The sequence below is a fragment of the Camelus ferus genome, chromosome 19 (assembly GCF_009834535.1).
Source record: "Camelus ferus isolate YT-003-E chromosome 19, BCGSAC_Cfer_1.0, whole genome shotgun sequence".
NCBI lineage: Eukaryota > Metazoa > Chordata > Mammalia > Artiodactyla > Camelidae > Camelus > Camelus ferus.
In genome coordinates, this window is record NC_045714.1 from 3,676,637 (window position 1) to 3,692,922 (window position 16,286).

General features: G+C 43.7%; 1 protein-coding gene across 18 annotated transcripts in view; it reads right to left on the minus strand.

The window, feature by feature from the left end:
* Positions 1 to 16,286, minus strand: part of ZMYND8 (zinc finger MYND-type containing 8) — a 108,066-nt gene that overhangs the window by 50,692 nt on the left and 41,088 nt on the right. For 14 of the 18 annotated variants that reach the window (XM_006187659.3, XM_006187657.3, XM_006187666.3 and 11 more), the window contains 7 exons: positions 14,890 to 15,108; positions 11,750 to 11,863; positions 9,733 to 9,825; positions 8,521 to 8,608; positions 5,829 to 5,884; positions 3,057 to 3,134; positions 1,753 to 1,868 (listed from right to left, as the gene is read on the minus strand). In XM_006187659.3, the coding sequence (XP_006187721.1) occupies positions 1,753 to 1,868; positions 3,057 to 3,134; positions 5,829 to 5,884; positions 8,521 to 8,608; positions 9,733 to 9,825; positions 11,750 to 11,863; positions 14,890 to 15,108 (764 nt within the window). The remainder of the gene's footprint in view (positions 1 to 1,752; positions 1,869 to 3,056; positions 3,135 to 5,828; positions 5,885 to 8,520; positions 8,609 to 9,732; positions 9,826 to 11,749; positions 11,864 to 14,889; positions 15,109 to 16,286) is intronic. The other 4 variants (XM_006187663.3, XM_006187669.3, XM_006187665.3 and 1 more) reach the window with 1 other exon arrangement.

Below are 16,286 nucleotides of genomic sequence, written 5' to 3' on the forward strand. Positions count from 1 at the left end.
CCTCTGGAAACAGGACTGGCAAAGCTCATACTCCCTACGCCATCTTCAGTGGCTGTGAGACAGGTGGAAGGAAGAGGCTGGGGCAGAGTGGGTGGAGCTGAGAGAGAATCCATGACTCTTCAGGGCCTGGGAATGGTTGGTGCCTCGGGACAAACGCCCACCAACACCCTAAGTATACCCACGCTATGTTGTACCGCAGAACAAGACTAATCCCGAATCATCAGGGTGGTTGGTTCACGTACACGTGTCACGCTCTAATGCAGAGACAGGAAGATGTACCACCTGCTACCAACTCCTCCTGCTCTTCAAATAAAAAGCAGGCTTCTGATAGCAACCCTGGGGACCCAGGTCCTGCCCACCCCTGTGATCCCACCTCTGACCACCCTCTCCTCCCTCATCCTGTTCACACCACACTGTGCTCCTGGCTTCCCCTGCACACACGCAGCCTTGGCCCTTCCCTGCCTGGGTCCCCGCACTCTCTGGTCCCTCAACCCACATCCTCACGCGGCCCCCGCCGCTCCCTCCCAACCTGAGATCACACCGCCGACTGCTTACTGGGGTATTATCTGTCCTCCCTACTGGGGTGTCAGCCTTCCGAAGGGCAGTGTCCACCTGCTCACGCCTACACCCCCAGCATCTAGCACTTGGCCTGGCACACGACAGGCACCGAACATATATTTCTTTGAACGAATAAATTCATTTTAGAAAGATTTCCAATGAAAATGGTCAAAACCAAAGTATAACACTTCCTATCACACCCTGTACCATCTCAGCTAATTTCCATTCTGTTTCCTGTCAATGGACAGCCAGGACTCCTAGTAAATGATTTTGTAGATTACTTTGAAATTCACTTTTTTTTTCTATTTGCAAGATGACAAGCAAAATTTAACAAAAGGCAATAATTCAGCTTCTGGTGTGGTTTAAAACGATAAACTGTATTTTCTGAATATTCTGTGGGTGGGAATAATTTTCAAAATGTGCCTTTTAAAATATTCTGACACACACACACACACACACACACTCACACTCTCTCTCTCTCTCTCTCTCTCTCTCTCTCTCTCTCTCTCTCTCTCTCTCTCTGACTGCTTGGAAGGGCTTCCAGAGGGTTTTAGCCTCATTTAATCATAATACAACTTGCTAAAAGGGCATCGAGCTCTTCACTGCCGCTCATCGCCGTCTACCTGTTGTTCTCCAGCTGGCAGGGGGCTGCACTCTGCAGAGAACTGCTATTAGCCAGCATAACTCAGTTCGCCAGGAGAGGAGGAAAGGGGAGGGTGCAAAGGCTGGGAGGGAGGGCTCACACCTGTCAAAACAGCAACCCCTTGTAATTTCCCATTTTAGCTCCACAGAAAAGGAAACAGGAGGGGACTACCCAGCACAACGATGGGAGATTCATTTACTGGCAATCTGGGGAAATACTTCTGATCCCTGAAAGCATTATTTTGAAGAGCAATTTGTGCAGTGATTTAATTTACTCTAGAAAAATCCAAAAAGAACAGCAGTGTTTAAAATAGATGTGGAAATCTATTCTGATGTCAGTTTCATCAACAAAGCCATGAAGGCAAGGTTCTTTCCTAACATAACTGAAAAAAACTGAAGCCCATGCATAATCCGGCTTACCATAGCCCTGGTTGGTATCAAGACAAAATAACAGCCATACCCCTACCCCACCCACGTCCCCATCTCGTATCTGTTGACAGTATCAAAGGTTCAGTTAAAGCTACATGTTTGAAGCTTGTGTTTAACTCCCACCTGTCGTGTTGTCCAAAGAAACGGGCATCAACCTGCCCATCCTTATCCCTCAGAGCTTTAGCGGGCCAGAACGGAAACCCCTTCAGTTTTGCCCAAACCAAAGGATGTGGATTGCTCTAGGAAAAGAAAAACAAAATCCAGTGTTGGTAGGCATTTGACATCAAGATATGCAGATAAAGTTCAGTGTGTGATTCAGGCCACAAACTGAAAAAGTTCCAAGCTGGGTCTCCCCGCGTGGCATTCCCTAGCTGTGTGGCCGGTCATCCTGCGCATGGCTGGGAATGGGGTTAAACAGGGAAACCGAGAAGAAGGGAGGAACGCTGACAAAACCAGGGTTGAATCCTGGCTGTGCCTCTATCACATGGGTGGGAAGAAGCAAGAGACTGTACCCATCTGGGCAACAGACTGACAGTAATACCTACGCCCTCTGCTGAGCTGGAGGGTTAAATGCACATTATGTCCAGCAAACAATAAGGTACAGTATTAGCCACCTTTATTCTATCGCTAAAGTCTTCCTCAAGCTTTAGCGATTCAGATGGTCATCTCCAAAGGCAGGAAAAGACATAAACGATGTCTTGATTCTCAACTCTCACTTGCCCACTCCTGCTGCCCACCCAACCCCCATTCTCCCAGCCCACCCCAACAACACTCTTCTCTGCAGAACCCCAGTATGGAAAACGCAGATCCGTGGGGGCAACTAGGGTGACTGTCTCCCCCGACCCCGAATCCCACCCTCAAGAACCATGGTTTGGAGACACCATGGAATTAATCCTAAGAGGGATTTCCAAACCTCTTAAAATAGACCCAGGGGGAGGGTATAGCTCAGTGGTAGAACACATACTTAGCATGCAAGAGGTCCTGGGTTCAATCCCCAGTACCTCCTCTAAAAATAATAAATAAATAAACTTAATTACCTCCCCCAAAACAAAACAAAAAACAGAACAAAAATTAAAACAGACCCAACGTGGTCTGTAAATAATACACTCATTTAACACTGATCTCATTATCTGCATCACTTGGGTGTGTCCCTCCACCCGAATGAGCTGCTTTTTACTCTGCATCCTGCTGTTTTCTAGGGCTAATGAGCCCAGTAAATCATGATGCTGCCTCTGGTACCTGAACTTTCAGCAAAGAGGTTTATCCCGCCTGGATTACTCCCAGTCTGCCACAACTTGATCAGTAAGAAAATTATTTTAAAAACTTCACCCAAAGTTCCATCAAGTAAGCCACCTGGAGAAAGCCGTCTTGGGTCATGCAAGGCAAAGAATTCGCAAAACAAAAAAAGGAAAGGAAATCCAACTTACACAAGGCTCACAAAACCAGTTATCTCGTTTTTGGCAAGCAGCTAGATAACACTCTGGACATACTTCGATTTCATTCATCTGCAAAGCAAAAACGTGTTAGAATGTGTCATTCCCAAGGGCCTTCTATATGCGAGCCCTCAAGAAATGCATGATGATTTGACAACCAAGTCCCACGGTGGGGACCACCCTAGACATTAAGCCAGCTATTTCTCACCAACCCCAATGTTCCCACCAAGCCCAAGCCACTCCCATCTCTCTCTGGACCTTGTCTCCCAGCTTCCCAACTACGGTCCATCCTCCACACAGATACGGCAGGCAGAGTCATCTTCCACAAACACAGATCCAATCTGGGCCCTCCCCTTAGAACAGTGGTTCTCTTTCAGGGCTTTTTAATCTTTCCAGGGACACTTGGCAATGTCTGGAGATATTTTCGATTATCACAACTGGGAGTGGACAGTTGCAACCAGAATCTACAATGGAACAAGGACAGTTCCTGCAACAAAGACTTCTCCAGCCTCAATGTCAGCAGTGCTGAGGTTGAGAAACTAACGATGAAATCCAAACAGCTGGTCAGTTCCTTCAAGGCCATGTGTGGGCTGCCCAGGCCCACCTTGTCTGAGCTCCCCAATCCCTTCCCGCACCTCTGGCCTCTGCTTGTCACGCTCAATTTCTATGCATCTCTAACCACACCATCTGGAGCAGTTAATTAAGACCACGTGACCCTATTTCATTTTCACAGATAGCAATCTGGAAAAGTCTATAACTGACTTACTGTCCTTCTCCCTCTTGAGAAAGTGCATGCCCCCCGAGAATCATCAGACATAGAACTAAGGGCCCCAGAAGCTCCCTTCCTGGATCTAAACTCAGACTCCAGCATTTACATGCTCTGTAATTTTAGGAAAGTTGCTATTCTTGTCTGAGCCTTCGTTTCCTCATAGAATGGGGATGAAAGCAGTACCTACCAAACAGATTTCTTATAAAAATCAAATGAGATCAGTGTGAAGCACTCCAAGTGACAGAGTCATCAGTGCATCAGTTAACATTTACAGTGTGCTCGTCGGCAGACATTCTACGGGTATGAACTCACGTGCTGGTCATATCCCTGTTTCATAGAAGGAGACAATGAGGCCTCAAGAAATCAATGAGACCTGCCCAAGGTCTCACTGGACAAAGTGGCAGGGCCAGGGTCTGAACTCAGGTAGTCGGGCTCCAAAGCCCACACACATCACCAACCACTGCCCTGTTGGTGGCTATTACCCTCCATCAACATGCGGCTTGTTTTTCTCTTTATCTCCCGCATCACGCAAGGTGCCAGATACATAGCAGGTGCTCAGTTAGTGACTATTATTTAACAGTTTTATAGATATAATTAATTGTAATGGTATGACTGACTCAGGCAATGAATGAATGAATAAATGAATGGTGGGATCGACTTCCTCCTTCTCCCCACTCTCCTCCTGGGTTATTTCAAAGTACTGGGTAGAACAAAGTGGCAACATCAGGTCCAGGGCAGCCCTGGCCTTGGAGCCCACGAAGCAGCAGTGTGTTGTTGTCAAGAGGAAGGTTCAGAATGCCAGACAAAGAGCATCTTGGTGTCAATAAAATCTCCCTTGTGGCAATCCACTGATTCAAAGTCTAGGCTTCAGCACCCAAATCCAGGGAAACTAACCCTCAAGGGAAAAAAAACTGAACTCATCCACATGTAATTCCAAATCACCGACAACCATATCAAAAAAAGTCCACCACCACTTGCATCAAAAAAATCCAAACCAAAACCACAGTGAGATGCCACTGTTTTTACTGATCACATTGGGGCAAAAACATATACACATATATTTTGTAAATTAGAACTTCCAACATGGCAAAGGACACAGAAAAACCACATTTGTCCAGGTCATTGTATCAGATGCTATAGCGTTTCAAGAAAACAACAAAGCCACATTTACAGCCTCGGATTTGGTAGCTGCATTTCTAACAATTATGCTGAGGAAATAAATCATCAGAACAGTCATGAAAATCCTACTCCTCCTGTGTTTATTACCTGGGAAAACACTCCAAGTGAAAAATGTAAATTATAAAACTCCCTATGTACAAAGATACAGACATGGACATATTCTAAGATATCCAAATGTTTTTTCTTTATAAATCAACAAGTGCATGGATAAAAGTGCAGACAAGTCGAAGGCCATTACATCTTGATTTTTACGCTCACAACGGGGAACTAACAAAGAAAGTCTCCCACATGCCATTCCGCCATCAGCCTGTCCTGCAACTGGCGGAGCCTCAGGGCAGCCCAGCCCAGGATGCTCATTTCACCCGCATCCCCAAAACTATGGGGCACTTGTGAGAGGGACAGACTCTTCAGGACACCTGGGCCACTCTGAGAAAGTCAGGACCTTCCCTGCAAATAACATAAAAACCCAAACAACTCCTGCAAGAAGGCTGAAAGGGACCTGAGGCAGTGCCACTGATTGCGGGGCCAAGAAATCAGGAACTCTATGCGACCAAGAAAACTCAGGTCGTCCAATGCGTGACCATGAGTCAAGGCTGAAAAATACTATCTCCCTGAGGTCTTGCCCTACGGTTAGGGGGTTATTAACATATTAGGGACCCCCTGTTGTTTTTATTCTCCTTGAAGAGAGGGAACGCTGTCTGTGCCTCAACAAAATCCCACAGCTGCCCACTGTGGGAGATTCCACAAATGCAAACTTGAATCACCCCAACCCCTCACTCCAGGTACACTTAAAGAGGTGACCCTGGGAAAACACATACCTCATGCTCACAGATTTTGATGACTACTTTCGCTATCTGCGTCAATTTGTGATTTCCTACGGGAATAAGAAAACAGGATTAATTCAAATGGAAACACTGAAAGGCCCAGTCTTGGGATTATACTTCCATTAAAACCTTTTTAATTTGCTTCCCCCGCTACACCCCTTTTCTTTAATCTTTTAAATACTAAAAACCAGACATTTCTGGCTTCTAACATTAGTTCAAATTATGTGACTTGTCCCATGAATCCATTTTTGGTGCCTGGATGACATCTTCTCTGAAACTTAAGCCATTCATGCTGGTTTCCCTGCAGTTCATGAATTAATATTTGAAAAGATGCTTTTATATTCTCAAGGTTCAAATTAGTAGAAAGGGGCCCCCTTTTACCAATTGTCCCAGACTTCAACCCAAGAGTACAGGGGAAAGGAGACATTTAATTGAGTAACTGGTGTGCCTGGTGCTATGAAACACATTTTCTTGTTACCTTCTCAAGAAGTCGTATCAGGAGGCAGGCCAATGAGAGAATCAAGGCTCAGAAGTCATCACTTATATGAGACCACTTAGCTAATGAGTTGAGGATATGGTCCCAGGTCTAACTAAATTCGCCACCTTCTCACTAAGCCAGAGGACAAGATGGCCAAAAAGCCATGTTTTCTTCAAACATTGTATTTTTCAAAATTGTGAATCTGGTGGCAAAAAGATTTCATACATAAACACACACACACACACAAATACCTAGATTTCTAGATTGCCTTGAAAACTCAGAAGATCTGAGAACTCTGTATCCAACAAGCCACTGGAGTGCGCAGTGGCGACCCCTCCAGACCAGGCAAGAGATCCCTGTTCCCTGCGGTCTCCCCACAGCCAGGGGTCATCCCAGCTTATGCTGCTGTTTTTCTGCTACCTCACCTCATTCACTTGTTTCTATGATCCTACCGGCCTCTCTATATATTTGCGTTTATAACCTTTACACAGATTCTCGACACCTAGGTGCCTTTCTTTCTCCCCTCCCTGCACCCCCAGCCCCGCTACTGAGTTATTAATGCAAAACATGTACTTTAAGCAGACAGCCATCCGTTCATGTATCTGCCCTCAAACATCAGCTACGCCCAGGAGTAAACAGGAAACCAGATGTGGCATCTGCCCTTAATGAGCTGACGTCCTGGTGAGCAACTCAAATGAAAAAAGCACCATCCAGAGGGTGGGACAAAAGCTGTCACGCGGAAGTACAGGTAGCGGGAGAGCCCTTAACAAGAGTACACAGGATGGTCTGGGTCACCAGCGAAGGCTCCTCAGAGGACTGAGAGGCTAAGACTGAAGGCTAAGGAAAAATCATCAAGGCAAGAAGGGGGGAAAGTGTTCCAGCATGGGCTAAGAGAGGCAGGATGGGGCAGGACTCTGAAAGGCCTACCTGGCCAGAAGACAGGCAGAGAGGACTGTGAGAGAAGGCAGGGCAATGGGAAAGGCGCCATCAAGGGGATTTTAATGGGAATCCTCCTTCATTCTGTCCAGAAGGCTCAATTCACAAAAATACCACAGACAAAATTTTATCCCAAATATAAAGAAACCCTAAAACTCCACAATAAAAACACAAACAACCCAATTTTTGAAATGAGTAAAAGATGTGAATAGATTATTTTACCAACAAAAGATATACAAATGACTAATAAGCACATGGAGAGACTCAACACCCTTAGTCATCAGAGACAGGCAAAACCACCATGACGTAGTATCTCATGCCTTCAAGAATGGCTAAAATTGAAAAGAGACAAGACTAAGTGCTGACAATGATGTGGAGCAACAAAGACTCTCACATATACTGCCAGGAGGAGTGTAAAATGATACAACCTACTTGCAAAGAAGTTTGGTAAAATTTCTTATAAATTTAAATATAAACCTACTCAATGATGTAGCAATACCATTCCTGGGTATTTATTTACCCAGGAGAAATGAAAACACATGTCCACACAAAGACTTGTGTAAGAATGCTCACAGCGGCTTTATTCATAATAGCCAAAAACCAAAAACAACTCAAATATCCACCAGCATCAGCAAAGGGAACGGATACATAAACTGCACGTGGAAACAATGAAAAGCCACTCAGCAATAAAAGGAAACAAACCACTGATACACACGTTGGGAAACATGAATGAACCCCTAAAATATTCAGCTCTGTCAACTTAGCCATACATAAAATGAGGTACTTTGACTCCACTGACAGGAAATTCTAGAATAAATAAAAGTAACCTATAGTTACAGAAAAGAGAACAGCAGTTCCTTTTGAGGAGGGTGGGTTTACTGGAGAGGGGCAAGTAGGAATATAATAGGGCAATAGAAAAGTTCTAGGATCTTATTCGGGGTTTTAGTTATAGAGGTGGTTACCCATTTGTCAAATTCATGGAATGTGCCTGTAAAATCTGTGCTTTTATTTTATGTAAGTATTCCTCCAGTAAAATAAGGTTTTTAAAAAGGACAGGTAACAGTATCGTATAGTCACAAGCCCCTATGGACATTGGCTCAGACCCTAAAATGTACATAGTTGCTGCCCCCTATTCACGTCAGCAATCTATACACAAGGATTCTAAGCTGTTGGCCCTGAGGCATGAAAAAAGAGCCTGATTTTGTCTGAAGGGTAGGAAAATGGGCACCACACAGCGTACTCTCTTTCCTAGGTGTCATCTAAGCCACTCACCCCCATTATAAATGATGCAGTTGTGCAAAATCCATTTCGCATCAGCCAGGAAGGCTTCCGTGCAGCCGTACATTTTCTTTTTAGCGTTCTGGGGAGAAAAGTCATGGAAAATAATCACCAGCGAGTCTCTACAAGCACAGGCAGCAACACCTGCGTCCCCATATCATTTTCTTAGCAGTCATTTGCCAAATTAATTAATGCTTTTACTCATTTCCCAAGATGCTATTATAGCTGAGATCTATAACTCTATAAAAATGCATTCACTGAATTCATCACACTAACTTGAATTTTCTCATCTCATAACACTGTCATTTATCAAGTGGCTTCTTCCAAAGAACCAGGGTATTTTATAGATTTACATACTGACTAGTAACTGTAGTCTCACATAAGCCTCATAACTGAAAACTCAATGAAGCAATTACTATCTCCATTTTACAGACAGGGAAACTGAGGTATGGTAATGTTAAGGAACTAATCCGAAGTTCCAAAGCTATTAATTCATGAAGCTAAGATGCCAGCCTTGTCTTTTTGGAATGCCTTCTTTTTATAATACCATGAGGGTGTGTGCAATTTTCCAAAGCAGCCTGGATTTATTGTTTGGGGGGGGGGGAGGGGACATCAATGCAGACAATGTAAAGTAAGGTTTTCATCTCATCCATGCTTTTCTTTAACCATATTTTGGTGCAACTGGGCAATCAGCACCGGGGTGACATACACAAATGTTACAAGTATAATTTTCAGCAAGCAATTTTAGTTTGAACCTTTAAAAGCACCTTCAGGCATTAAAGAAATATCCTTATCAGTGAAGTAAGTCATGATCTAAGAAGCCACATATTTATTGCTAACACGGAGGTTTCCCAGACATGTAACTTTCTCTCCTTCCTTCCTGCTGTTCTCATTAGCACCTCCGAAAGAAAGAGAAGGGCAAGCCTCAAATCAATCAGCTCACTAATTCTTAGAAGCTGTCGACTTTCTCAGATAAAAAGCATCACTAGCAGGAGTAATATTTGGAGCTAAGCAGTGGATTTCAACACCCCTCTGGAATCCTTGGGAAAATGTTACAGAAGTTACAGGGAACTGAGAGTTCTCCCATCCAAATAAAAATGGCGCAGGGGAGATGGAGAGAAACCATGTCACTGGAGATGGGGCATGGGAAGAAAGGGAGGGCCTTCAGTCATCTTGACAACTGTGGGCTCTTGGATGGAAACCAACCTTTTCCAATGTACAAAGGTCCATGGGATGGAAGATGTACTCCGCATAGTCAGGATGCTGTTCCAAAGGAACGGGCTTCTGGAATGCGTCTGTCTATAAAAGAAAGAAAAGATGCGTATACAGACACAAACCCAGTCACTGCTGTGGAAGAACAAGCACCAACACCAACAACAAAGTACTTGAAAAAATGGAGACAACCCCCCAGACAATACAGTTCTAAAGCTTTCTACAAAAACAGGACCTTGAGAAGCTCCACACTAGTGCACCTTCTAATTCTGCCTGGTTATCAATAATCATGGGCCCAGTTGTGTTCCAGCTTTGTCATTTGTTCTGTTTTCAATATATACTCAAATTACAGGTCCAGGCCTCCTAAATTAAGATTGACAAGAACAACACGCTATCAATTACTTTAGACCTGAACTCCAAAGGACACTTATCTATACACTGCAAATGTCCATAATCGGAACTGACTGAGGGTCAAGTCTGGCTACCCCTGGAGATGATAACGCCAAATAAAGCTTCCCTAAGTGCCAACAGATATTCGACACATGGAGAAAAAGTTTAGTGAGATTTTGCTCCTCCTTTGAGGAGCCAAATTACCTTCAACACAGGGACTCTGTAAAGCTTTTGTAGCTTGATCTACTTTCTGAAGCCCTACTTGAATCAGTTCAAAATGTAAGGCCTGGTTTGTTGATGGGTGCTATTTACTCATCAAAAGAAAAAAATCTGAAAGACTTAACTGAACACCAAATTATGCTCAAGCAAGGCATCTGAGTGGGTTACCGTTTGCAGTCCTCCGAGCTCTCTTCTATCCAGAATCAGCTTGGCCCTTGTAAGTTACAAAGATGCTTCCACAAAATCCACAGCTCTCTGCCCTAACTGATTTTATAACAATTTACATAAGAAACTGACACCTTCTTCTTCTTCTACAGTGTTGACAAATCTACATGAATCTATTCTTGTCAAAGTTTTTTTTTTTACAAGACTCAGACTATCTACTTTTGCTTCCATTGACGGAGATTTTGTGAAAGAGACAGACAGGTTCCCAATTTAGCAACGCCCAACTGGTATGCTTTGAATTTTTTTCATCATGATATCAGATTTCAGAACATAATCTCAAAACTAAAGCTTCTATTTTTTTTTTAAAGAACTTAAACCACCGTGGTTTCTAAAAGCTCTAAGATTCTACATTTCCATATATTCATTTGACTTCGAAAACCAACTGTGGGGAGTTTCACAAAGAGTCACCACTAGTCCATGTGGTACCTTTGTGCACATCAGAACAGAACCCAAGTCTCTGTAGGAAAAAAAAATGTCATAACGTGTTGATTATCTTGTCGTAAATTGCTATTTTTAAAAGCAAGGTATTTTACTGTCATCTTTCTAAAAACTATCTCAAAACGACAAAACCAGCACGGCTATGCTGTGACCGGGACTCTTGGGAGGAAAACCTCTAGGAAGGACAGGGCTTGCCAGCTGAATGCGGGGGTCCTGCTTTCACATGCAGATTTTCCCTAAAGGGCAAAGACTGTACAGCAAATCCCATTTTAAAAGTGAAGGCATGAATCAAATTCTCACCCTTTACGGAAATCTCAGTGGTTTGAGTTTTACTTGAAGTTTCCATCATTAGACCTTGATTATAAATAAACCAGGCTGCACTCAGCTCTCTCACCGAAATGGAATTTTATTACCTCCCCCTGACCCAAAGCGGTGTGAAGTTTCACTTCACAACAACTCAAAACTTTAAATCCCCACCAACTTTCTACTATCTGTCGCTTCCTGATTAAACTCCTTGGGGACACAAAGTGCTCACTTTTGGGAATTAACTGAATGCTGTCACGCCCTCTATTTAACTTACAGAGATTTGAAATCGGGCACACAGGACCCAAAGTGCAAAAAGCACAGATGCCTGAAAAGCTAAGGCAACTACTCACCAGGGACAAGAATGTGAACAAAAGAGAACAAACCAAGTCACTGCTCCCATTCACACGTGTAACAAGAGGAAGCGCCTTCTTACCCCTGGCTGTTTCATTTTCTGAATGGCAAACTTGAGCAGGTAGGATAATTGTTCAATGGTGAGCATTGTCATGGCTTTACTCTGAGTCTCGATGCATTCTGCTACTGTAATCTTCTACAAGTCAAATGACACAAATATCCAGTTAGGGAAAAGAGTTACATCCCATGTATTCATTTCCCTTTCCTCCTAATTTTCCAATAAAGCTCACACTGAAAAAAAATAATTCCCATCTAAATGAGACCAATTGTTTCACTTGACAAAGACTCCAATCTACTTAACTTGTGTGCGCTGGATCAGTGGATAAAAATTAAAAAGCACACCAATTCCCATCCATGGATTACCTTATTAAGAAGTGTTTTTTAGCTCTTGTAGATGATATAATCTGAAAAAGGTCTGGGTGGGCAAGGACCTGAAAGCTCGTCATTTTTGCAACCTTGGATTTGGAGAAGAGGACATGAAATTCAAAAAAAAAAAAAAAAGGAGTACACGAAAGGCCACTGATGGTTTCGGGGTAATTTCTTCATACAATGAATCAGCTACTTCACTTATCTTCTTAAGGTTCTGGGCTATCTTTCAGGAAACTGACAAGGCACTAACTTAATGACATCACTGATAGAAAGGGACAGGCTTCCCTGCAGAAAGAATCCAAGGGATGGTAGTGAACTAATAATAAATATGACTTCATTCTCTGTCACCAGTGATGTGAACCCACTCGGGATGTTCTGGCAAAGCACGCATGGAGCAGAGTGCAGCTGTCTATCTCTTGGGCAATAAACGTCACTTTGTAAGGGGAATTCCCATCAAAGAAACGTCTGAAACCAGATTCTGCTACGTAAACTGGGTACTTTATCTCAGAGCTTCAGAATCCTTAAGGCAGCAGCAACAACAAAAATAGCAGATTTTGGTGATGTCAGGAAACACTCTTGAACCATCTGTGTAGGGAGAGCTGAGAAGAGTTTTCTCCAGTTAATTTGGATTTCATTTCCATTCTTCGGATTTCTGGTTCCTCCAAAGGAAACCTTCAAGGGTGTCTGGTGGGTTGCTGAGAAAAAGGGCAACAGAAGAGGTGCTAGGAAGCTGAAATCGGACCGTGACACACATATCTAATTGCTTAGATTCAGAGTCTGATACAGCTCTTCTTCCCCAGTGACCACCTCATCAATTCACCCCGGAAGAAGAGATTCGGGTCTCTGAGACACAGAACACCTGTCTGTCTGAATTCCAGTTCGTTTCCAGGTAACTCTCCATGGCGAACACTTGGGTTGCCCACTCAACTCTCACTCACCCCTTCCCCTCCCCTCTTCCAGCCCCTTTCTCCAGGCCGGCAATGCCTGGTTCCCATATTACAGACTGAAAGTACCAGATGACCATTTTCAAGCCTTTCTTGCATGGGGACTGGTGATCAGACTCAGACCAACAAGCCCAAGGGCTTGTCAGCTGCAGGCTGACAGGCAAAATCTTCTGTTTGATTAAAAGGGATGTGAGGAGAGATACTCCTTTTAGGGGGGGTTTTGTCTAGACACATACACATGATAAAACCCTCAGCGGCCACCTTGTGGCCATGAGAGACACGTCATCTCCACAATGAAATGCAGACAGTCTGGCTCTGAACAAACTCTGGCCTGCCACTGGGTTCTTTCTACGCATGATAACAAATCCCTATTGTTTCAGCCTTTTAACAACATTTATTATTTGCAGCAAAAGCATCCTATCCAAGCCACTGTCTTCTTTGTAAAATTATTACACCATCGGGAAGGAGTGGTAGAGACAGGAACTAGATGAAGGTTCCATTTCCCACACTAAATGCAGCAGAACGAGGTCAGGTTCTGGACAGAAGGGCATCACTGGGCAACGCGTGTCCTGAGCATCTCTCCATCTGGAGTAACCCGAAGAGAACCGGTGGCCATCTTTTGCAATTTTAGGGGCCAAACGCCATGAAAATGTCATCATCTTGCCGATTTGAGGTCTAATTTCTTTCCATATATTTCTTATTCTTCTCCTTTCAGTACACAAAAGCGGGGTTAACAGACCCTAAGAGTTTGCTCTTCCCCCCACTCTCGACATCTGGGACAGAGCTCTCCATCTTATACATAGAGAGCATCCTCATTTGAAATCTAATGCCAATATACCTTTGAGTCCAGGTGACATTCCCCATTACATGATGCTGTAGGTGACATTCTTATTTGCAGCATTTTGAAAAAAGCATCACTGCTGGAAGTTGCCAAGATGAGAAGACACCCCAGAAGAGTAGAAACCATAACAGGTGTTTTCACGAAGAATGTTTAGGCTTTGGTACAAATGAAATACACATGTTCCCTTCACTACGCTGGTGAGTTTCTGCCTCGGGTTCTGCACCTGCAGCCCCTGTGCCTGGACGGTCTTCCCCACAGCTCCACGGCTCCACGGCTCACACTTTCCCTTTCTTCAAGTCTTTCTCAAATCTTAATGAGGACTTCCAGGACCTCTTCATTTAAAATGTGAACACCCTGCACACACCCCTCACTCCCTATTCCTCACCTTGAATTCATTTTCTCCAGAACACTCTTCTTCAAACACATTATGTATGATTTTATTTATTTTGGTTTTTGTCCTTTTCTGTGGAAAAGAATGTGATTCAGGCCTCTTTTTGTTTCACTGTCGAATCCCTGGTACCTGACAGGCACTGGAGAAACAGTTGGTGCATGAATGAAAGCATCAGATGGCAATCACATGGAACACACGACAAACGCTGGTCTCCCTTGGCTACTGCCGACAATTCAATGATGAAGTACAGACAACATCCAAGAAGCAGGGAAATAGCATGAGATCTTTTTAAAATACGGGAGCTGTGAGACGTTTGTGAGTTAATTTCTGAAATGTTCATTACAGGAGAATCAGAGAAGGCTGCAGATCTCAGAGTGATCCAGAGACCCACGAAGAATCAGAAACGATATTCAGTGCAATTGTCTTTCCAAGAGCTGCAGTGCTGAGGCCACTGCCATGATTGGTCCAAAAAAGTGGGTGACCAGGATAGAGCAGATGGAAGGCAAGAAATGTCTCTTTTCCTTGTGTCTGGATTATTCGAAAAATTACAAATAAAAGGAAGAAAGAGAAAAGAGAGGAAGCGAGGCAGACAACGCATTCACTCATCAGGAACTAACCTCACATTCAGGACAAAACCAGTCCCCCTCTGGTTCCGATGTCAGTCTCAGACACTTAGCGTGATAAACCCGGGGACAGAGCTCACAGCAAAGGACTTGGCCTTCCCGGTGACAAACCCAGCAGTAGAAATCATTTCGTCCATCCTGCGGTACAACATCAACAGGGTCTGTGGTGAGTGGCTGCTTCATATAGTAAAACGGACCATGTCTTAGTTCTGACTGAAATGTAGGCAAGAAAGACAGGTTTGGTTTCAAAACAAATGTGCATTCTCAAAAGGAATTTGAACAAATACATCAATCACAACAAAAGAAAATTACAGCATTTCACACATTCATTAAAAAGCCACCTGGGGTTATTCTACTAAACACAGAGTTTACAAGTTGTTAGTAGATATTGAGATTTATCTTTTCTTCTTGTATTTTAAGAGGCCACAGATTGAAAAGCTGGTGTCTATGGCAGCCCTAGCAGGGCAGTACAATGGCTACAACCCAGGTACAATGGTTCAAATTTTAGCTCCACCAGCTGCACGACTCAGGGCAAGTCTCTTAATTAACTTCTCAGCTTCAATTTTCTCATCTGTAAAATGGGGACGAGAATACTTAACTTCATGGTACTGTGGTTGGAACTCAATGGGATCATATAACGTATGCGTCTAACACAGTGCCACCATTACTAACATTGCTAATATGGTTAACAGCCCAACGTAAGGAAATCTAAACATACAACGCCAGTAAAAGTATAGCAGTTTGCCCTGGGAGTCTTTTGCGGAGTAGATCAATTGGACTTGAGTCACCAAAAATGATCATGTTTTTAAGTCTACCTCCAATGCATAAAGTACTCAGAGCCAACAAGAGGCTTCCCTAAAACCATGACCCTAGAACAGGGTAGGTCTGAGTATTCGCAGAAAAGCTGCATTTCCTACTGAGAACCAACAGTGGCAGAAAGATGAGAGAGAGGGGTGGCCAATTCATGGCAGTAAGCAAGAGAAATGCTTCCCTAATGATATTTTATACGATTCAGCAGACCCACCCTCCCAGCATATACTGTCCCTCAGAAGAAACTCACTAGGAAAATGTCTACTGGAAACCAGTAAGAAATCCTGTTCAGAAAGCATGAGAAAGTCTGGTGCTTAGTGTCAAAATGACCTGGTAAGTGGCTATGTGACCTTGAGACAGCTACTTAGCCCATTCAGCCTTGATTCTGTGGACAACAGCTCAGCCATAACCAGAGTGCCTACCTCTGAATAAACCTCCTTGTCTAACAAGCTTCTTTCCTGTCCGTCAGGTAAGCATTACCGTTTCCTCTGTAAAGAGCTCACATATGGGTTAGGAACTGCGTAATTTTTGTGGCTGCTGCGAATGGGACCTTCTTTGTTATTACATTTCCTAAAAAGTTA